Source organism: Tenrec ecaudatus, chromosome 13, assembly GCF_050624435.1.
Source record: "Tenrec ecaudatus isolate mTenEca1 chromosome 13, mTenEca1.hap1, whole genome shotgun sequence".
Taxonomy (NCBI): domain Eukaryota; kingdom Metazoa; phylum Chordata; class Mammalia; order Afrosoricida; family Tenrecidae; genus Tenrec; species Tenrec ecaudatus.
In genome coordinates, this window is record NC_134542.1 from 32,214,445 (window position 1) to 32,238,862 (window position 24,418).

The window sequence follows — 24,418 nt, forward strand, 5'->3', positions numbered from 1 at the left end:
CATAACCCAACCATGCAAAATAAAACTATATGCCCACAGAGCTATAAGATATATATCACAGAAACATATTTTTAAAATCAACAATAACGCATTGGGATGACTACTTCCTTAGGATTGGGACAGGGAGAATAAGAAAAGCTGGAGCTGAACAAGAATGAGACTTACAACGATAGGAGCCTGTGTCAGACAATGATGCATACCACGGGCAAGAGCATTATTAATGCAACGCTCTGCACCTGAAGCTCACTTTAAAACTGAGGAGCTGTCAATCATAACCACCGTGATATACTGAGTGACTGACTTCATTTCTACTGCTATTCAGAGTCTATGGAAAAACATTGTTTTCCTCAATAATACAAGTATTTGCCTTAGATGGAAAAATTCAATAAGCAGCATGTAGTTACAAAAAATTCTGAAATTCTTAAAACAGACATGAAACATTTCTTCTGGTTCATCGGTAACACAGGAGAACCTACCTAACTATAGCTATTGAGGAAATACTCAGTACACAGCATCTTCAGAAAATGACCTGTTTACAGCAAAGACAGTGTCTGAGTAGTGGTTAGCCAAGGTAAAGGCAGGTCCTCGTCCATAAGGTGCCTGTTTTCCGCAAGCAAAAGGTAGGTTTAATCAGATCAGCTTAAGAAAAAAATAAATGATAAATACCAAATCATGGTATTTCATATCGGTGGATTCTAGATTATTTTTCCAAACACCACCATCACTCTCGAAACTAAAGCAGAAGTCATCAATGCGTGTTCAGTAGTATTATTCTCCATACAATCAGATAAAATGCAAATTAATTTTTGGTATTTTGTGAAAAATTGCAATAATTTATTCTTTTCTGTAAAGATGATTCCATAAACAAATTTAAATGAATTCTGATTCTACAATGCTAAAATGTTTTATGGTACTTTAGTGCAATTTTAGAAGTAAAACTAAATTATATTCAGCATTTTAGGTTTTATATCTATTAATGGGTGGTTAGCAATAAATTTGTGTCTCAATAGACTACATTAAGTTCAGCTCAGTTGCAAAGTATATGGAGACATGAAAATCCGACCAAATGAAAACCAATGGCTTTAGCCTTGCAGAACGTTCTTAGGGACTTTAAAATACCTTTGTTTTTAATTACAAAAAACTCCTGCTATTTAACAGTACTGAATACTGACAAGGAGGTACAATAAATAACTTCCTACTTGCTTAAAGACAGTATTTCTCATGTATTAAGAAAATTCTCTCTCGTACCTTTCCCAAGTTTTTTTTTTTTTCTTGGAAACCCTAATTTTTTTCATTCTAGGTAATGGGCCTCTGAGCAGAACTTCTGTTGTTTGGGCACAAACAGCAATCCCAGGAGCTATGTTCAGGGAGGTGGTAAAAACGGAAGGAAGTAGATTAATCATGTCCAGGAGTAAATGGCCTTGACGTCCAGCAACTAGAACGAAGGGATGGTGGCTGTTGTTAGGGGCCATCGAGTTGGTTCCAAACTAAGAGAAAATGGTATCCAGAAACACACAAGATAGAATAAAAGGGCTCTAGTGTGGTCTGCACACTTCTTAGTAGCCAAGAGTTCTCCACTGGACTAGGAAGGGCTTCAACAATCAGCCAGGGACTTTGACTGTTTGAGTTTTAAGGATCTACTTAGCTCCAACATATTATGATTAGATATGCATAAAATCGATTTCATGCAGAATTCCTCATTAAACCTCTCTTAAGCAACTCTGCAGCCTTTATAAGTCCCTCTCAACTTCAGGGTTCTGTGTTGTGTCTACGAGTTGATGCTCACTCATCATGGGACAGCGGGCACCCGCCCAATACGGCTGCAGAGTTGTGGGTTGGAAGCGACCCCATGGCAGTGATTTGGACTGGCATGTTTTAGAATCTTTACAGAGCAGGCTGCCACTTCCTTCTTTCATGGAGAGGCTGGTGGCTTTGAACCAGTGGACTTGGGTTAGCAGACAAAATTAAATCAACACGCCTCCTGGGCTGCTTGTAAGTTTCCGTAACATAAAGGTTTTGCCTCCTTCCTCGAGGCCATTGTTTAGAGGCCAGCGTGAGTGAATGTTGTTGTTGTAGGTACCACGGAGTTGCTTCTGGCTCATGGAGGCCCGATGCCCAACACTGCCGGGTCCTGCACCACCCTCCCAATTGTCCCTGTGTCTGAGTCCATTGCTGCAGCCACTGTGTGACGCCATCGCCTGCGGGTCTTTCTCTCGCCCACCGGCCCTCTACTTTACCAAGCATGATGTCCTTCGCCAGGGACTGGTCCTCCTGACAACATGACCATAGTATGTCAGACGAAGGCTTGCCATCCTTGCCTCTACGGAGCATTCTGATCATACATCTTCCAACACGGATCTCTTTCAGCAGCACATGCTACTTTCACCATTCCGCTCCAGCACCACTATTCACATGCATCAACTCTTCCTCGGTCTCCCTTAGTGCTCATTCCACGCCCACCTTTCACTTGCACATGAGACAAATGAAAATGGCTTGGGTCAGGTAAACCTTAATTTTCAAAGTAGCATCCTTGCTTTTCAACACTCTCAAGAGGTCTTGTGCTGCAAATTTACCTAATGCAACGCATCTTTGGATCTCTTGGCTGCTGCTTCCATGAGCATTCATTGTGGATTCAAGCAAGACAAAACACTTGACAACCTCAGCCTTTTCTCCATCTCTCATGATGTGACCTATTTGTCCAGTTAAGAGGAGTTTAGTCTTGAGTTGTAATCCATGAACATAGTTTCATCCATTACCACCAGTAGAAACTCATAAATCGATGCTAAACAGATGCCAAGCAGCATGAAAGGATTTTTGTTCTCTCTTTATTTTAAAATGTGATTGAACTATTACTTATTTAGAAGTGGCCTTCAAATGAAGAGCCAAAAAAATATCATTATCTCTTGGCTCTCTCTATGGCTTTAGTATATGATGATGGATATTGGACTATGGGAGTCCTTGGGTGGCAGAAGTGCTTATTCTGTGGTCTACTAACTGCAAGGTTGGTGATTCAAATCCATCCAGATCCACCGCATGACAAAGAACTGAATATCTATTTCCAAAAGGTCAGATATGAAAATCCTGTGTAATGTCATTCTGCTATGACACCGTGGGTAGACCTGAGTGGAATCAGCTCAATGACAATTGGATTTATGGATCCATGAGATTCTCTGTGCTGACATCAGTTTCTGAACAACATAACACAAAGCGAGTCTATCCATGAGTCTTTACAACAAGAAAGAAGAATTTCTTGCATATAAAACAACAAAAATACATTTTTTAGCAAGTCATGAAACAGTTGTTTTAATTCCTTCCCTCCCTCCCTGCCTGCCTTCTTTCTGACTTTCATGAAAAAGCTCTCGAGTCTTTCTGCATCGAGTGAGTGTCATGCCTTTCCTCCTCTTGAAGAAGAAGAATTTCCTTCTTCCCCTTCCACTCCTATATTCTTGGGTTTTTGTTTTTCTCCTTTTAAAAATCAAAAAGGAAAACGGGAAAGAAAGAGTCAAATGACTTGCAGTGGGGTGGGGGTGGACACACACACACACCTGCCTAACTACCCATCCACCAAGGCACACACATACTGAGTGCCTAGAACATGTGCCAAAGCCTCCGTCACCCCTTCTAAGCGCTCGGTCGGTCTGCAACCCACTCTGCTCATATGGCGGACCCCTGGCCTCATCACGACAGCTGCTGGAGATTCGAGATGGGTCCGCAGTCGGAGCCGCCTTTGGACTGAGTCCCATCATGCAATATTTTAGTCATAAAGAAATATTTCAAAACACCTTCTATTTGGAGGGGGGCATAAAGTCAAACCAAGAACAGGGTGGCATGGGTGTTTTCTTCATAATGTGGGTACAGAAAAAGCTGAGGCCTTTAATCCATAGAACTGGAAACTGCCTTCAACTGCTCTCAGGAGAAAGACTGATCTAATAATGTCTTTCAGTTCACTCATTTTTTATAGCTCCCCAAATCAAAGGCACGCAAAGCTATGATATTCAAAGTTAGATACCTAAAGCAAGCGGATGAAAGAGTAGATACATTATTTACTTCTGAAAGCACGGCGGGTGGGAGGTGACCCTTCTGATTGAGGCATGAGTGCATCCGTGACGGCACCGCCACAGTCAGCTAGAACTCCCGGAGGAGAAGCGGGCGCACGCACCCTTCTTAATGTCAGCAAACCCCACGACTTCATGTCTGCAATTCACCAAGCTACTCCTAGTGTTTAATCTGCAACGGGTAGAAGTACTAGGGAGGGGGAAAAAAAGATGCACACCAGCTACTACCTGCAGCAACAATACACTGTGTGGTACACATCCACCACCAACAAAATCAAGTGCTCCAAAGGGCTGTGGTCCCATCATCAGAGAGCTGACCTCCTCATCCTGGAATTACTCATCCTTCCAAACTCAGTCCCAACATACCCTCCCCTGTGTGGCCTCCCATGACCCTGCCCTAAGCATGGGCTCCGTAACGGGGCTGCATTTTGTTCTTCTTTGTTACCCCACAGACTAGCACAGTTCAGAAAGAAGGGGAGAAAAACGGCGAGGGGGGCCAGTGTGGGCAGCCATACAAAGAAGCCCTTTACCACTTTCTGAATGGCTTTAAAGAGCAAAGCACCCATAGTGTCTAGTACCAGGTCAGTGCTTAATAAATAAATATGAGCAGTAATGTGAATGAGCTTCAGACACTATTAAGTCTCTAAGTAATGCTAGAGATCATAAAAGACATAGATAGTCTTATCTGTATGCTGTGAGATCCTCCTTATAACAAAATCTAGTCTGATTGTATGCAGTCACCCAGGCATAAAATAAAGGAGGAAGAAATGAAATGTGAACTCTATAATGCTTCAGATTTTCACCCTTTTACTTAAAAAATTATCCTGTAAGGAAGATATTTTTAAACTATTTTACATGTAAATGATGTCTTAAATTTGGGGGGAAGGGTCCTGATGGCATAGTGCCATTAAGAGTTGGGCTACTAACCACAAGGTCAGCAGTTCAAAACCACCAGATGTTCCACAGGAGAGAGAGAGAGAGGTTTTCTACTCCCATAAAAAGTTACAATCTAGGAAACCCACAGGGGCAGTTCTATCCTGTCCTATTGGGTCACTATGAGTTGGAATCAATTTGATGGCAGTGAGGTTTCTTTGAAATTGTTTTGGTGTTAAACATAATTTAGTGCCATATATATTCGAGTATAAGCCAACCGGAGTATCAACTGAGGCACCTAATTTTTCCACAAAAACTGCATTCAAAATGTGCTGGAAAACTCAGCTTACACATGAGTATATATGGTATTAATGCACATGACTTTTAACACAGAAGATGACTTAAAACACCCGTATAAGCAAGTCATAACAAACTACACTTGAAAGTGTAATATTAAGGAGGAGATACTACAAATAATCTTTCTTCCTAGCCTGCCTTGGTCTGGGGACTGCTGAGAGCAGTTCAGCATCATCGCTACACGCAAACTTACACTGAGAAACAGTGGTCCAATCCCAGCGCCATGAGTCTCTTACGGGCAGCTTCTAACAACAAGGATAATCTTCACCATTAAAAGGTTAAGAAAAATACTCTCTATGAGGATTCTAGTAGTACATGAGCAATGTGGAGGAGGAGTGTAGAAATAACTTAAAATCGATTGGAAATAGGTGATGGCCAAAAATGTTAATGAGTCCCTGATGTTGAGCCTCTACTTTATATAAAGCGATAAAGTGCCTAAAGGGAAATGTAATATTCTTTGGAGCTAGATACATATAAGGAAGATTAGTGGATATAAAGCAAAATATAAAAGACAGGAGAGAGACATTTTATTGTGCTAAGGTTCACCTGTATAGAACTTTTCAAGACCAATTTAATGGGATTTCTGTATCACTGAAAAAAATGTTCCTTCTCTTAAGATTTGAAAATGGCAATTCTGGGATCTGCCTCTGATTCTGCCACTGACTAGCTGTGTGATTGAGTTAATTAATCTTTCTCTCTGTACCTCAATTTCCTTACCTCCAGGCCTACGCATTCTCTTCCCCTTCAAACTTTCATCAGGCAAACTCGTAAAGAAGCTTCAAGTCTGAGTTTAGATTTAACTACTTGAACATTGAGCTTCCTACACATTTTCCCCTCTATTCTGGGTTAGATCTCCTTGCCATGTGAGAGAGAAATGCATCGTGTGTTTTCACATCCCCGACACGTTTCAGACTGGATTTACGTTCCTGTGAACCTGTTTTGGTCTACGCGTTCTGTAAGCTTCATGAGGGAAAGGGTTCTGTGGGGCTCCCATAGTGCCCAGTACTCAATAAACACTTGTGAAAGAAGGTACTTGGAAGAGTCTATAAAGGCTTCAATCAATGGAAACCTATCGATCTACTCACTGAGGTTAGAAAAAATGTTATACACTTGGCTAATACAGAAGGTCAATATGAGAAGTCCATTTAACTAACATTTCTTGCCATTTACAAAACCATGAATGCAGACGTTAACCATTATTGTCAAGGTCAAAGGAAAACATTTATCTACATAGACAGATAAAATCCCCTTATCACGTAATGAGAATTATACAACCCAGTGTGTTGCTGTTCTCATTTAACTATCAGAAAAGTAATATCTAGATTCAGTAGCTGCCATAATTAATTCACCTCAGATGCTTTTCCATCATTTTGTCATCATGATTCACTTCCAAACAAGATTAATTTATATTTTCCTACATTCTGCATTAAAGTGGACAACCTCAAAAGATCTCTTTTAATTCATCTCATCAGTCAAGAAATAGTCTCTTGATTCTCTAAATGCTCTGTACCCCACGGCAACAATAACCCCCCCTGACCATTAAGATCCCTGTGATCGTGTGAGAAATTCGTTGATGCCCAATTTTTCCTCCTAGGTGCTAGGGGAAATCGCAACGATCTCCTCTTTTCTGGGTAATCAGTTTTCTCATTTTGGGGAACCTAGAGAATCTAAGTCCAGCTCCTCCCGCCTACCTGATTACCTGAGCCTGGTGGTTCACGCCCCAGTCTTCCTTCATGACGATAGCCAATAAGCAGGAAGAAGTGGCAGTAGGAACATCTCTTGCTGTAGACAGAGAGCAAGCATCCTCTTTCCTTCACCATGAAGTCATCTTTGACCAAACATCATCGTTTAGCTTACTCAGTCACGACAGTCTGCTTGATCCTGAACTTCTGTGTTCATTTAAAGAACTATCTACAAGGAATCAAGCTGACAACAGACATGGGAGCACTTAGGAGCAAAACTTAGGGGAGAGTGAGTTTATCTTAATGGTACTGGAAAAAGCCTGGCTAAAACACTGCCTGACTTGAAGTATGTAATCCACATAACTGAACTGTGTATGCAGAAATTGTTGAATGAGTGTATGTTACCTGGTGGATATTTTCACCTAAAAATTACATAAAGCAATAATATAAATATCCAAACTTGCCAATAAATTATGTGATTTTCATTATCTGTTAAAATGAGATTGATTGTTGTGAAGAATAGCTATATGTGATAGAGGGGAAAGAGTTATATTGGATTTCATCTATCTGTGGAAGGCAGGCTTCAATTTGCAAATTCCCAAAGTTGGCTGTGAGGATTACTCTTTCATTTGTCTATCATTATCATACCTAATTGTGAAAGTGATCCTCAAACCATTTTTTCAAAGCACACATTCTAAAGAAATAGAATTAGTGCTTACAAAAGCTTAGGCAATATTTACTTCATTTTAAGTTTTTCCAAGAGTTTCTGGACTTGTTCAGTATAAAACTGAGTCATTAGAAGCAAAGGATAACAATAATAACCAAGCATTCAATATAGGACTATCTCCTCAACCTGATAGGCCCGGGGAGACTGACCAGTCTCCACCTAACCAAATAAAAAGATGGCCAAAGAGCTTCAGAATTAAACAGAAAAGAATGCCCTAGGGACAGAAAAGGTGGCTAAAGAAGCCCTATGGATCACAGCAAGTTGATTTGACTACCAGCCTGCGGTGGTAGAAGCCTGGGCAGCGTTTCGTTCCACTGGCGTCATGAGCTGAGGAACAACTCAACAGTAAGTAACAATCACAACGAGGAAAAACAAAAAACACTCAACTCATCCCAAGTGGGATGAGCCAACTGGGGAAAGCTTAAAATAGAACTAGATCTCTGGGAACTGCGAAACGCAGTATTAATCTACACTACATTTCATACAGCACAATGGCAACCCATTTTTTACAGCAATGTGGGGGAGCTTTAAGATTCCCTATTATCACAAAAGCTTCTTCAAAATCACCAAAGTAGTTTCGCTTGTCTTAAAGTACATTGATGCAAATGAGGCATTATCATTCAAAGTGGCACTTAAAAGTATGGGAGGATTGATTATTATCTATGAGAGACAAACAGATATACCCACTAACAAGCGGCTCCTTTGTGCTGGATGCCTCTCTGCAATAAGCAATCAATAAATATGTTTTATGGCCCTGCTCAACAAATATGATTATTGCAAATCCCATTGGGGATCTTCTGCAGATTCTTTTGTTTGTTTGTTTTTATCTTTTTTTAAATAAAAATCATTTTATCGGGGGCTCTTACAATTCTTGTTATAAACCATACATTAATTGTATCCAACATATTCGTACATATATTCCATCGTTTTTTTCTAGACATATACTTTCCATTGACCCCTTGGGTTCAGCTCCTCTTTTTTTCCCTCCCTCCTCCCCATTCCACCCTCAACCCTCGTGGTTCCCTGATAGATTGTAGATTGTTAATTATTTTCCCTCGTGGTTCCCTGATAGACTGTAGATTGTTAATTATTTTCAAATTTCACACCAACTACTGTCTCCCTTCCTCTCTGGTTTCTGCTGTTCTTCCCCCTGGCTAGGGGTGTGTGGCTATGTGTCATTCATTGTGATCAGTGCCCCCCCCCCGCCCCGCACCTCTTACCTTTACCATTTTGGTATCTCTATTCCCATCCCTGTTCCTGAGTTCCATGTGTTGTGAGTTTTATGTCTTGCATATACTTATGTACATGCTCCCATCTAGTCTAGATTGGGAGGCGGCACTCTGCAGGTTCTTTATATGTTGAAAACAGATGAAAAGAGGTTTAAGATCTTTTATCTCACTTCATGTGAACAGCTGACGGATTGTTACAATTCTGCTCAGCACAACGGTTAATCGATTGTCCGACGTTCACACCCAACTGGGCTCTGCAGCAGACAGGCTGTGCTTGAATCTCAGCGTGTGACTGAATCTCAGAGGACTCGGGTTCCTCGGCTATAAAAGGAAATAACCTCATCTCCCTCGTTGTTGCTGTCCTTGTGCACCCGGGAGCCAATTCCGAGTAAAAGCCGTCCCGAAGGCTTGCCTAGATTGTAAGCTTTACAGGAACAGACCAGCAAGTGTTTTCTCTTCTAGAGTGGCTGGTGGGTTCAAACGGCTGACCTTTCCATGAATAGCTGAGCGCCTAACTACTGGGAATTTTAATAGTTTCATATGGGTAAAGGGAAGCTTGGTGTTCAATGTTTATGTACTGGGCTGCTAACAGAAGAGTCAGCAGGTGAAGCCTACTAGACCCTCTGCAAGATAAAGATACAGACATGTGCTTCCATAAAGATTACAACCTATGGGGCTGTTCTACACCGCCCTATATGGTCACTATAAGTCAGAACCAACTTGGCAGCATAATGGAAATGAGGATGGGTCTAGTAAACACAATGGAAATGAGGATGGGTCTAGTAACACAATGGAAATGAGGATGGGTCTAGTAGCACAATGGAAATGAGGATGGGTCTAGTAGCACAATGGAAATGAGGGTGGGTCTAGTAAACACAATGGAAATGAAGATGGGTCTAGTAGCACAATGGAAATGAGGGTGGGTCTAGTAAACACAATGGAAATGAAGATGGGTCTAGTAGCACAATGGAAATGAGGATGGGTCTAGTAAACACAATGGAAATGAGGATGGGTCTAGTAGCACAATGGAAATGAGGATGGGTCTAGTGACGAGCCAGCACAAGGTCTATAGCATCATTATTCTTGTAGATGAAAGTCTTGCTTCAATTACAAAATGAAGTCTATGAGTAAGTAATATCACACAACCCTTCATTCTGAAACCGAGAGCAACATGACAAACCACTTAATTTAAAGATCCAAGTTGAACCCCAGAAAGCATGCCCAGGACCCCACTCTCAGCAGCAGCTTTTTTATGAGATGCCTGGTGGCCCAATGTCAAATCTTGTATATGTGTCTCCTGGCCAAATCTAGATATGACTTAGCAGTGTCTCTCCCCCAGGGTCTTATGAGGTCAACTTGAGGTGCCAGTGATCCTGCCACATTCTAGCCAACAAAGCAGAGAATGCACATGAAAGGATGGAGCCAAGAAGGACAAATTTGTCCCCAAAGACAAATTTCCTGATCAACTGAGATTGGGCAATATGGTTGGAACCATGGATGAGGGCTTTCCAGTGAATCTGCAGGTGCAGACAGAGGAGCTAGACCTGCAAGAGCACGTACCTGGCTGCATGTTCTGATTCCCAAATGGGAGGCTCCTCTCCCCCGGACTTGACAATGGTCTCAGAGACTAACAAAGCCTAGTGCCATCTTTGGGGGGGAAGGGAGGGTGACTAGGAACTTTCTTTTTAAATAGTTTATTCCTTTTTTGTTCTTGAAAATATATACAACAAAATCTGCACGAATTCAACAATTTCTACATGTACAATCCAGTGACTTAGGTTACGTTCTTCAAGTTGTGCGTCCATTCTCACTCACCGTACCTAGGTCGTTCCTCCCCCATGAATAGAAATCCATTGCCCTGTAAGTTTCCTGTCTACTCTTTTCAGCTGCTGTTGTCAATTTGATCCCCTTCCAAGTACTGAATATGCCACGGACTGCCGGAGGGATGAGTGCAGTTCCCTTGGAAGAAGTATAGCCAGAATACTTCTTAAAAGCGAGGATAGTAAGACCAGGTCTCACATACTTTGGACATGTTATCAGGACAGAATACTCTGGAGAAGTACATCATGCATGACAGAAGGTCGGTGAAAACGGTGGAAGAACCTCAACAAGATGGAATGTCCCAGTGGCTGCAATAATCAGTCCACACATACAAGGATGGTGAAGATGGATTGGGGCTGGCCAGTGCTTCATTCTGCTGTCCATGAGGTCCCTTTGAGTCAGAACGGGCACCTGGCAACCATAACAGAACCACAATGCTCGAGGCAGGTATCATTTACGTTAGCGTCAAGTTGAACTACCAGGGATGTTTAGTTGTTTGGGGTTTGGGTTTTGTTTGTTTGTTTATTTGTTTTTGGTTTGGTTTAAGATTTAAAGATTATCTCAGGCCAAAAGTATGAGGGGATTATATGGCCTCCAGGACTCTGACAAGTCTGAATTCCATGAGAATTTGAAATTCTGTCCTAAGCCTTTCCACTCTTGACTAAAATGCTTCCATGGAATTACCTCATTCTGTTATTCCATAGAACTGTTGACCAAAATGTTCGCTTCTGGTAACCAAGCGTCATTCAGTGCTTTTTGGCTGATGGCAAAGGGGAGAGTTCTTCCGGGAAGCAATTAGCCGCACGCTCGATCCCCTCCTCCCATCCCTAGAACTCCTCTTCTTCCTCTGTCGCTCAGCAAACACAGACCAGTGGTTGTACTCTGAATGATGATGGGCAAGGGTTTAGGACCCCAGGAATGCATAGTTCTATTTTTTTATATGTAAAGAATTTCGCTTTATCAATGCCCCATTCGTGACCCAATGGATATTAGGCTCTGACCAATTGTCCGTCCTCCCACTAAACAGGAATCGAGAAAGGTGGGAGTCCTTTTCTAGCATTTCCCAAAGCAGAGAGGTCGCGTGGGGTCCTCTGCTCTGGAAGAACATTTGGAAGAGGAGCAAAGTGTTTGCCTACTACAGGGTTACACGTCTCCTGTGGTGCTCTCTCGATATACCATGCACTGCTTAGAAATGATGTCTAAGCCATTGCACTCTCCCTGAAATGGAGAGGTCGGAGAGGGCGTGTGCAAAAGACCACACCTGTTCAGCTGCCACCTGCCCCTGCATTTCTCCTAGAGCAGCCGTTTCCGCTTCCGCTCTCACTGCAAAGCCTGACTCTGTGACGTGGGATGCAACCCGCGTGAAGTTGATCGCTGCAATCGCATGGTTATTTTAGCTTAGCGCAAATTCCACAATAATAATAATACAGCTTTCAGGACCCCCACCCCCCGCCCGCCCCACCCCCGCTTCCAACGCCAAGGTTGTTTCAAAGCAGTCTTTACCCACTTAGTTTCAGGGCCTCTTCTCGGTGTTTGGTTACAGCCACCTAATGGTGATGTCTCCAGGATTTCGCCCAATAAGAGCTTTCCCTGGACATGATTCCAGACAAATGTACAGGAGAGGATCTGAGACTCCTACATTTGCTGACACGGACTGGTGTTCCCTTAGGGACATTCGAAGGAGCTATCGGGTCACCACTGGCTGCTAACCCCAAGATGGACAGTTCAAACCCACCAGTTGTTCCACAGAAGAAGAAGAAAAAAAGAGAAGTTTTCTGTTCCCACAAAGATATACAGTCTCAGGCATATAAGACCCAGAACAAAACCATATCCAAGGTGAACGGGGCATGGAGTGGGAACCCAATGCCCATCTGTAGACAATTGGATATCCCCTCACAGAGGGGTCACAAGGACGAGACAAGCCAGTCAGGGTGCAGTATAGCACTGATGAAACATACAACTTTCCTCTAGTTCTTGGATGCTTCCTTCCCCCACTACCATGACCTCAATTCTACCTTACAAATTGGATTAGATCAGAACATGCTCACTGCTACAGATAAGAGCCCCCAACAGAGGAAATCCATGATAAATAGACCCCTCAGGACCAACAATGAGAGTAGAGATACCAGGAGGATTAGGGAAGGGTGGGGGAGGAAGGGAAATTGATCACAGGGATCAACCTATAACCCCCTCCCAAGGGGACAAACAATGGAAAATGGATGAGGGGTGATGGAAGGCAATGTAAGATATGAAACTAATAATCTATAACTTATCATGAGTTCATGAGGGAGGGTGGGTGCAGGAGAGAGGGGGAAGAAATGGGGAGCTGATATCAGGGGCTCAAGTGGGAAGAGAATGCTTTGAAAATGATGATGGTGGCATATGTGCAAATGTGCTTGACACACAATGGATGGATGGATGGATGGATTGTGATGAGTTTTACGAACCCCCAATAAAATGATTTTTTTTAAAGAGGGAGAGATGTAAGAGGCCCCATTAAGCGTATTTGATAATAAAAATTATATACAGTCTCAGAAAGCATAGACAGGGTTACTATGAGTCAGAATTGATTCAATGGCATCTGGCTGTGGTTTTCAGTGTGGGAATATACTGCTGATTTTTTAGGGGGGAAAATGTATTTGATACACTTGAGAGTTCATCCTTCATGGCTCTGGGAAAGACCAAATGGATCATAGTCTCTACCCATAATAAATAGAACATGCTACTACATGTGTGAGCATTCACATTGGACCCACTCAGATGTCCTGGGAAATTATACTTCTAAATGTCCAATACTAACAAGTCTTTTGATTTTTTTTTAAAGAGTGCCTTATAAGCAGTTGCAGGACAATGTGAGAAACAGCTAATCTATCACAAATATGTTTTCAGCTCAATAGAAGCTCAGTGTTTTCACAGTGCTCACTACCTTGAAGTTATATCAGCCATGCACCAGTCAAATGTTATGCAACATTTCCTTCAGTCCAGGGACAAGATCACACAGTCTTCTTCTCATTCACTGAAGTCAGGAAGGATCCCGACTACAGCCAAAGGGAAGACAATCACTCTTTTTATAAGACTTATTCTACTGTTCTCACTAGCTCATAAACTCCATCAAATCTTGCTCAATGTGGAACCACCAGTCTTATTGCAGTAACAGTAATTAATCATCGTTACAAGCATCTATTAAGCCCACCCCCTCCACTAGCAAGGCTATGTAAGCACTGGATATCATCCCATTTAGTTCTTATAGCACGAAAATATAATTTAAGGAATTAATAGAAACATATAATGGAATATGATTCAGCCATAATTGGAAATCAAGTGTCGATATATGCTAAAAAACGGATGGCTCTTTGCCTGGGGTCTTAAAAGCTTGAAGACAAACAAGCAGTCATCTAGTTGAGAAGCAACAAAGTCCACATGGAAGAAGCACACCAGCCTGTGTGATTGTGAGGTGTTGATGGGATCAGGGATCAGGCATGAAAAACCCAGAACAATAAAAAAAACATATCAATGTAAATGAGGGGAACTGCAGAGTGGATACCCAAAGCCCATCTGTAGATAAATGGACACCCGCTTACAGAAGGGTCACAAGGAAGAGACTTGCCAGTTAGGGTGCAGTATAGCACCGATGAAACACACAACTTTCCTCTACTTCTTTAATGCTTCCTCCCCCCACCCCACTATCATGATCCCAATTCTACCTTACAAATCCACCTGGACCAGAGGATGTACATGGGTACAGATAAGAGCTGGAAACACACAGAATCCAGGACAGATAAACCCCTCAGAACCAATAATGAGGGGAGTGATACCAGGAGGGGAAGGGGAAGGTGGGGGTGGAAAGGAGGAATCGATCACAATGATCTACCTATAACCCCCTCCCTGGGTGACAGACAACAGAAAAGTGGATGAAGGGAGACATCAGTCAGTGTAAGACATGAAAAAATAATAATATAAATTGACAAGGGTTTGTGAGGGAGGGAGGGGGAAGAAATGAGGAGCTGATACCAAGGGCTCAAGTGAAAGAAAATGTTTTGAAAATGATAATGGGAACAAATGGACAAATGTGCCTGACACAATGGATGCTTGTATAAGCCCCCAATAAAATGATTTTTTAAAAACGCATGGCTCTTAAAAATTTTTAAGCTAAGTGAAAGAAACCAGGCCCATAAGACCAAGTATTGTATGATTCCATTTATATAAACTGTCCAGAACAGACAACCGCGTACAGTCGAAGAGTTGACAGCGGAGAGAGAGAGGGGACCTGGGGAGTGACGGAGAATGGGTGCTGGGTTTCTTCTTGGGTGATGACAACGTCCTGGAATGTAGTAGTACTGCTAGAACAAAGCTCTCTCAATATGCTAAGTAATCATTTGAAGAGCGTGTACACTAATAAAGAGTACATTTTGTGGTATAGGAATTATGTCTGAATAAACTTGTTAATTTAAAAAGAAGGTAAGAAACTTGCCAAAAGTCAGATAGCTATTAAATGGCAGCCTGAATTCAAGTCTGGTTCGTTGGACTCCAGAACCCATGCCAGTGACCACAGTACATCTCTGATCAAAGTTATTTTCAGTAAATATTTGCTGAAGATATCAGTGAATTTGCCTACAAATAATATGGATTGCGGCATAATTCTAATCACTCAGACGCAGGAAGCAATCCTTCGACACCGCCCTTCCTTGAGATTTCCAAAGATTGATGCACATTAAGAGTATTGATCTAGTCATCCTTTTTAAAACCTTCTATAACTTGGGGCAGTGATTGATCTAGAGGGAAAACCAAATAAAACGAATGTAAACAGAACATTTTGATAACAATGTGACCAAAAGTCTTCTGGGGACAAGAGTAGGACACTTTGCGACAAATATAATATGAACTTGATTATATTATTTCCATGCTTAAAGCCCATCCAAACTCCTCACCATAGGCAATAATAGCCTCACACTTCTGTCCCTGCCTCGTTTCTAACCTCATTTCCACATCAGCCACCATCTCCCTGGCCCTGTTCACTCTGGCAAGCCCACACTCTGTCCTTCTTGGATATTTCACAAGGGCCTCGGCGCTTGCAGTCTCAACGGTGGAACCCCCACCGTCCACTGCCATGTGTTGGCTCTGCTGACTCATTCGTTGGGGTCTATTATCTGAAGCCCTCTGTCCTCCCCTGAGCACCAGACAGTTAGATTCAGCTCCTTCCTAGGCATGGCATCATGCCCGTCTCAAAGACCCGCAAATCTATTATGTCTCTTCTGATCTCACAGCCTTCCTCGCTCCCTCTTACTCATTTAACCTCCCTTTCCCTGGTGCAACCTGTTTCGACCGGAAATTGAAATTTCCACCCAACTGTCCAATCAAGACACCTCGGTCAGCCTAACGCTTCGCTCGGCCTTGTCATCTGTGTCTATTCAATCCCTCGGATGTTCACCAGCAAAAATGTCTTGACAGCATTTCTTCTCCTCCATCCCTCCTAGCAGTTCATTAGGACAGGACCGATGGTCCTTCCTGACTTGACTTTGCACTGTCTCAGGAGTAACAGCCATGCCCATGAGCCTGGAATGCCGGATCCATGATGTGGCCGACGACCTCTGTGTACGCCTCTCCCTCTGCCTCACTCTTGGCCTGCAAAGGAAAGCTCAGGGAAGGGCCGTGCCCCCTGCACACACAGCCACGGCCACTGGACCCTGCCTCTGCAGCCACATGGCGCCACTGGCTGGAATGCCCCTCTATGGTCTCCCCCTGCCTCCCATCCTCAACAGCTTGCTTCTGACTCGCACCTTATCTCCAAAACTGGGCTCAAATAGCACCTCGACCAAGTCGTATTTGCACACTCCTCCAGGCTGCGGGGCTGCCTCTGCTGGGTGCTGCCGGGGCTTTCCTGGTGAACCTCTACCAACACAGTTTTCACTCTTCTTCCTCTCAACCTCCCCCCACTTGACTCTGTGCTCCTCAGGGCAGAGACTGCTAACAGTAGGCATTCGACCGGATGCTTTCGTGGGCTGTGTTCGTGGGCAACAATGTCCGGGTGTGTTTCTCTGTGCCATGCGTGCTAGACACCCATGTCACCCTTTCTGTGTCATCTGCTCATTCAGTGAGGGGCTTTGTTGCGGCTGCAAAACACACAGGAGAGCTGGGGGTCACAGGGAGCTAAGGTCTGGCAGTCTGCCCGCTGCAGTCTGCCCGCTGCAGACGAGCTAAGGGAACAACTGACATCAGCCCGATCCTGCCACTCAACAGAGTTGAAGACCTGGCAGACCAAGCTTTGCGGCAGGCCTGCTGCTGACACAGCGTGGTGAAAAGGAGTCCGTCCAGAGCTGAGCAGCCGAAAAAGGAAAGCCTGCAGTACCTTGAGCACAAGGGATTGGAAGTGATGCTGAGTCATCCTGGCTTAAAGCCGCAGTAACGTAAGGAGGCCCCAGGCTGACTCTGCGCTGGTTTTTCTGCCACACGCACAAAACGTGGCAGACACGAAATGCCATCGCTGTTCTTTACTTTCTCGGCCACGTCTCAGGTGGTGGAGGCGACATGATTGTGTCCAAGAGCATTGAATGGAACTGCTCTTGCAGCGATGCGGTCCTGATCAGGATAATGATGGACTAAAGTTTTCTAAAACTAAATACCGTAACCAAAACCAAACCAACCTCACTGCCAATGAGTCTACTCTTCCGCTGAGTGGACCCTGGAGGACAGCTTAGAACTGGCCCTGTGGGTTTCGGACACGGGGACACTTTATGGCAGTAGAAAGAGTCCCTCCCTCGGGGCTCCTGGTGCTGTTGCCTTGCTGACCTTGGGGGGCGAGCAGCCAGCCCCCTCCACAACCGGGGTTCAAAGCAGAGAGGAAATCTCTGTCACCACTAGCTGTCCTGGAAGGGCCCAGTTAAGGCAAAGAAGCCCTGATGGTGCAGTGGTTAAAGCACGCGGCTGCTAGCAAAAAGGTGGATAGTTCAAACCCATTTCCCACTCCACGGGAGGGAAAAATGACTTCCTGTTTTGGTGAAGAAAGGCAACCCTGCCTTACAGGATGCATATGAGTCAGAATCGACTTGATGGCAGTGAGTTTTGTTTGGGTTAAATTGATAGTTCTTGCTCACATGTTGTACGAAGGCGTTTTGTTTGTACAACCGGTTTCAACTTGGAAGTGAAGTTCAAAGATAAACATACGTTCAGCTCTGAGAAAATCAGGAAAATTCTGATTTGCATCTGTCTTTGTTCTTCCTATTTAAGTCGTGTGAATTTCATAGCAAACAGTACAACAGAAAAAACTTCTAGACTCAGGTCAAATCATACTTGAATCAATAATTGATAATGCTTTTCACAGAGAGTAGCACTCCAGTTAACATTTCATTAACTATCATTACTCAAATGGTTATTTCATTTTAAATCACAGTATCGAAGAACTGTCTAAGGAACCCTTTGTATGTGACATAGTTTACATGGTAAGGGTTGAATGTCTTTCCTTTCAGGAAAAGATGGAAAAAAGGGAATTCATTCGAAGCAGACTGCATTTTCTTTAAGTATGTCTGACATAAAACCAGTGGGGAAACATCAATTGCTTCGATGACAATTATTTGGACTAAACAATATCATAGGCAAGACATTAGTACACTTATTTCTCACAAGGGCTATGACTAAGGACTTACTTGTTCAGCGTGAGGTCAAGAACGAATTTGGAGCCGAAGGCTTCTATCTGGAAGCTTGCCTGGGCCAGGTGGACAGCCTATGAAAAAGACAAAGAAATTTAGCCTGATGTCCTGTTTTTAAAGGGGATTAAATCCATACCAAGATTATTATTTAATAAGAACACCTTCTTTTATCAATTGGCCTCTGTATCTTTTCACAGCCACTCATTTCTTTACATGGAAACTAGACGAGTTGTCATGGTGTCTCTGGGAAGATGTAAATATCTGCTTGTCAAGGGAAGAATAAAAGACAACCAGTCCCCTAAAATGAAACGCACTGTGACGAACACCAAAAGCACAGCCTGCTGGACTTCTGAATGGGACATGATGAATTATGCAAACATCTGCCCGATTAAAGCTTGATGTTAGCCCACTTTGAGCACACCGCTGACCAACTCTTTCTGCACACCTACGTGCAAAACCACGTCAGAGGTCTGCTTGTCATCAGAAATTGAAACTTTTTCTAAATGATGTTTAGCCAGTCGTCTGGATCCACAGGTTTGGCATCTGCAGATTCTACCAAGTGCAGATCAAAAATATTCAGAAGAGGAAAAAGACAGGAAGTCCTGAAAAGCAACACGCGAGTGTGCACATGAGGAGCACTGCGCGGAGTGCTCAGGAGCGACGTGATGCTCAGGTACTGTGGCCTCCGGTCCCTTGCCAGCACGCGTTATTGGAGCACTGGTGCCTCGCACCCCATTCCTGCTCTGCTTGTGCTGTGTGCACCCGTTATCTCTGTTGACGGGAAGTGGGGGGCAGGATGACTCCTAAAAAGCAGTGCGCTTTAGAGGCGAGGATGGGGAGCCATCGTCTCACACCCTTCGGCCATGAACCAGGGGAGACCAGTCCCTGCAGAAGGACATCGTGCTTGGTGAAGTAGAGGGGCAGCGAAAAGAAGAAGACCCCCGACAAAATAGATTGACCCCGTGGCTTCAACAGCTACGAACACCTGTGAGGGTGGCCCGGACCGCGTGGTGGCGATGGGTCTCTATGAATTGGAACTAACTTGACAGCACTTAAACAACACAGAACGCAAAGAAGCGGTCAGAGCCATCCCGTAAGGGCTAAGAGGGGGTGCATAGTGCTATCTCTCAGTGAGAAAACAGAAACCTTACATATGTTGAAAAATGACGTCCTGCCTGCTGGAGTGGTCTGGGAGGGCAGACGACTAAGGCTGAAGTTCATGAACATGCTCGTGCTGCCCTTCCAATGGCAAAAACAGCCTTTCTCTGCATGCCGGAGTGCTTGCGAAGACCAAGAAAGCACTCGGTGTGTGGGCAGACGGCATGTCACGGCAGCATATCCCTGCCTGTGGATGGCAAAATTGTGCATGAGAAAGTGTTTAGCCTTCAGGAGCACTGTGGGAGGGTTGAAGAGAGGGGGAGGAAGGAATTTAAGGGGCAACTTGCCGGTTATGTAAAGCGCCGAACCAACCAACCAACCGCTCACTGTCACCAAGGCCAAGCCGGCTCGCAGCAAGCCTATAGGACGGAGGAGAAGTGCCCCGGCGGGGTGCTGAGGCTGTACCTATTTACAGGAGTAGAAAGCCTTATCTTAATTTAAAGTGCTGGGGCCTCAAAAATTTAAAGCCCGTAAGAGACCAGCATCCGCTGGGTCTTAGGAAGCACCAGTGTTCCCAGAAGTGTTCGAGAAACTCATCGAAGGAAAAGGTTATCATCCAAAGCAAGTCTCCAACAGGGGAAAAATAGGTTTATTCTTCAAGAACATGCAACTGTACCTACATCCATATGAGTGCCAAGCAAGCGCCAGGGTCCAAGGACTGGGAAAACTCCCTTACTCTGGTTCTGTGTGGCAATTCAATTGGTCATATGATCAAGGCAAGCCTCATCTACTGAGTAAACAATTTCTGGACCCATAAGATCAGAACCAAAAATTGCCTGTCCAGTATCTGGTAACACAACAAGAACGCCCTAGGTAACGAGCACTGTGGTCACTGAATGGTTCCACCAGTACTTCATTCCTGAAGTGAGGAAACACCTTTAAGAGAAGGAGTGACCACTCAAGGTCCTCCTATGGCAACATTCTCAACCATCCCAATGTCTCTGCCATCCCAGGACGGCCCTGCCTCCCACCACTATCTCACTGAGCCGCTACTCATCAAGGCATCATCTAATGCATGAAGGTGACCTTCGACAGGATCCAGGCATCATGGACTTAGGAAAAAGCTTCACAAATGCAGATACAATGGTGCTCCCTTCAGAGGCTGTAGGGGCCTGAGACAACCGATGCATGTTGGAAGCCGTCTAACAAATCAGTGAGCTTTCAGGGGCCACCTCACTATGGATGCAGAAGTTAGGGTTTCCTTGAGGGATACCTGGGAAGCTGGAAAGGAAGGTTCTCTGCCATGATTAAGGTCCACATCGGGGAATGCGCAAAAGAGCACAGAGAAGACCTAACCACTTGAAGATCTGCTGAATTCCTCTACCAGAAAAGATGACAAATCAACTCGGACGTGGAAATGTACGGCAGCTTTTCGACAGGCATACATGTTAGAGCAGCGGTTCTCCATCCGGGACTCACACGACCCTTTCACAGGGGTCACCCCATTCATAACAGTAGCAAAATGACAGTTAAGGAGTAACAATGAAAATAATTTTGTGGTTGGGGGTCACCACCATAGGAGGAACTGTAAGAAGGGGTCGCGGCATTAGGAAGGTTGAGAACCACCGCGTTAAAGAATAGGATCCTCGGGCATGATCCTCCGGTGGAGCAGGGTCTCGGGGTCAGCCTAGCGATGACAATATGCCTACAACCATGGAAAGGTTTGTCTCACGTTGCAAAGAAGAAGAGCTTCCCATGACCTTTTGTTCTCAGAGCTCAGCCTCCACAGTCCCGGCTAGTATTCCAGAGACTCCCCCCAAGTGCCACCCTCTACAGTCAGAACCTGGCTTTGATCCTCCGGATGCCCTGTCAGGAGGTTCAACTTAGCCTGATGTCTCATTACTTACCTACAGTGCCACACATCTATGTCGTCCCTTCGTCGCTGTGCGCACCACAAAGTACCTACGCGGGAGTCATCATTCCCAACATCATCATGCAAATGTTACCAAGAGAGAAGAACCAGGGGGGCGGGTGGTGAGTGTTAACAGAAAGTGTGTGAGAACAAGATCATAATTTCTCCATGTATCATTGTATTTTGTACGTGTCCTTACGCTTTAATTATCCTGCACATGGATTGACCATGTATTTCTCTTTCAGGTCACTAAACAAAAGCAATCTCCAAGGGTTGAAAGAAAGGCAATGTCACATGGCTGCTGACATGTACTATGTGTTAGCCCTACAACAATGGCTTCTGTACAGGCTTTTCCCCCTCTTCAGTATCCGCTAAGCACTACAGTATAATAACGATTTACATGGCATTCCTATTGTATTTGGCTTTACAAGTAATCTACAGGCTGTGCATAGGTTACTTTTTTTTAAGAAAAAAGGGACTTGAGCATCTTCAGATTTGGGCATAGGGGTAGGGGGACGGAGGTCCTGAAACACCCCCCTCCATCCCCATCGATACCAAGGGGAGATAGCATCTGCAGAATATGCCTCTGCAGAATATGCCTCTGCAAGGGTCGCACGGCCTTCTAACTCCAGAAAGCACTTAGGCTCTGGTCCTCCGTGAGTTCTGAGAGTATGTCTCCCTCTTCATGTAAAAGTTACCCCTTTGTTAACGCTGTCATTGTGCCTTAACTCGCAATATGAGACAACCCCACCGGAGCTGAACCACCTTCAGCAGGCGTCAGTGATGAGTATAGCTCACCGGCGTGTTGTGAATAATATAAATTAACAAATCATCGGTGTCCGAGAAGAAAAACTCGCCTCCACACAAGCACAAGAACAGAGATCCACTCAGTGCTTGCATCGCCTGCCCTGGACTGGCGGCCAGCCTTCCTGCAGCCCAAGATCCTCGCGCATTGGAGGTGGCGAGTCATCGATGAAGGCCTCCCGGAGAGCCACCAGACACCCACCTGCACACACTTTTCGATGGTCCGCCCACCTTTCCCCCAACACCACCCCTGCTCCTCTGTGCCCTCTGCCTCCACTGACAGATGATCAGAGTGCTCCCCGTCCGTCCCAGGCAGCCTCTCTGCACACGTCTCAGGAAGCCTTCCTCTGCAGGGTCCTCGGCATTTAGGTCACTTGCTTCGTTCCTCCCCCAAACTCTCCATTGTTCCCCAGGGCCTGAGCTCCACAGTCAAGTCACAAGGGTCTTGCCACCAGGCAGACCCTTCTCGGTGAATGATCTTTCCCCCAAAAGTAGATCAACTTTCATTGAATGCACTATGAACACTGTGCATTAAGGCTCACGATGTGTATGTAGAGGTTGCTGGAGCCCCGGCCTAGGAACAGCCTACAGGTGAGCTGCCAGCCTGGAGGTATCTAAGGACCACAGCGACCAAGGCGGAGCCACACCTAAGAACAGAGGGGTCCATAAAGGCTTCCTCGTCTTTTCAAACTGAACAAAGTTTCAAAAGATGAGTATGAATCCACCTGTCAGATAAAATGACAAGATTTCTTCATGGCCTTCAACTTCTACGCACATGTATTCTGTAGCATCAGTTGATTCATCAAATATAGTTGTGTCTGTTTAAAGTCTTTTCAATACATTGGTGTATGTCATTGGTTTCGAATCTCTGCTCTCTCTACCGCTCTATGTTCTGCATTTGCACGTAGGGCATCATTTTCTCTACACCAAAATCAATGCCTGACAAGGGATTCTTTCCCTATCATTACGCCCTTTCTGCTCGGTCCTATACCTGATTAAAACAACTTTTAATCTCTGGGATTCTCCGGCTAGTCCATTTTAACGGATCTGATGTTTTTAAACAAAATGCTATTGTTAAGTGGTTTTGGTAATAACCAACCACTGCTGTTGTGGCTACTCCAACAGTCAGCCTGCAGAACAGAGTAGACCCGAACCATCCAGCTGTCGAGGTATGAATCTGTATGAATGTAATCTGGGACCTCTTTCTCTTGCAGAGTGGCTGGTAGGTTAGACCCACTGACGTTACTCTTAGTAATTGAGTGCCTTAACCACTGCGTCACTAGGGCCCATTTTGATAACAGTCTATTTTAAACATGCTTCTAAATCAGGTAAAATGCGCCTTTATTATTAATGTTTTACCAATTACACTGCCGGGTATTATTTGGGGTTTTCCACACACACACACAATTAGTCTACTCTTTGACATGGTAGGAACATTAGAAGATTAGTTGAGATGAACGAAAGTTTTACAATAGGCAGCCCTGTCATGGAAGTTGAGGAAATACGATTTTTGAGTTGAGTAATGCACCAAAGATACAAAGATTTCCTACAGGTTGGCTCTTATTTTACAAATCAGGAGGAGGTGCACAGTTAGGTGCTGAACGGTTTCCAGTGAGTCAGATCAGACCAGGGACTCCTTCAGACGCCTTCATGAGCCCCACGCAAGGTCATAACCACTCTCCACGATTTCTCCACATCTATTACACGAAGGGATGGTTGATATTTGTTTTATAAGACATTCACGATAATAGCACTGTGGAAGAATGGGGGGGGGGGTTTACAATTATCGTCAAACAGCATTACTTAGTGACATCCCTGGGCTCGGAATTACTACCCTGGAAAACTGAGGACAGCTGTTGCCTAAGCACTTGGCAATTTTTGCGTGTGTTTTTGACTCAGAATCTGGCACAGGGAAATTACAGGAGCTTTACAAACAAAAACAAGTGAACTCAATTATATACACAAACCTCCTTCACTGAAAAACAATTTACACGTCGGAACAATGTGCTTTTTTGCTTTGTTTGTTTCTCTTTAGTAAATAGCACCTAAAAGAGCGTCAGTTTGCATACATGTTCAAGATTGTTAAATTCTTTAAGATTTTTTTGCAACTTATGATCAAATAATGTTATAATATGGTGCACTTCTCTATCTTCAACTCTGTGTCATCTACATGCTTGCTTAAGGACTTGCATTCTGAAATAATTAGTGTTGCTATGG

General features: G+C 44.2%; 1 protein-coding gene across 4 annotated transcripts in view; it reads right to left on the reverse strand.

The window, feature by feature from the left end:
* Window positions 1–24,418, reverse strand: part of ADAM23 (ADAM metallopeptidase domain 23) — a 189,989-nt gene that overhangs the window by 127,674 nt on the left and 37,897 nt on the right. For all 4 annotated transcript variants that reach the window (XM_075530315.1, XM_075530314.1, XM_075530316.1 and 1 more), the window contains exon 3: window positions 18,385–18,461. In XM_075530315.1, coding sequence (XP_075386430.1) covers window positions 18,385–18,461 — 77 coding nt within the window. The remainder of the gene's footprint in view (window positions 1–18,384; window positions 18,462–24,418) is intronic.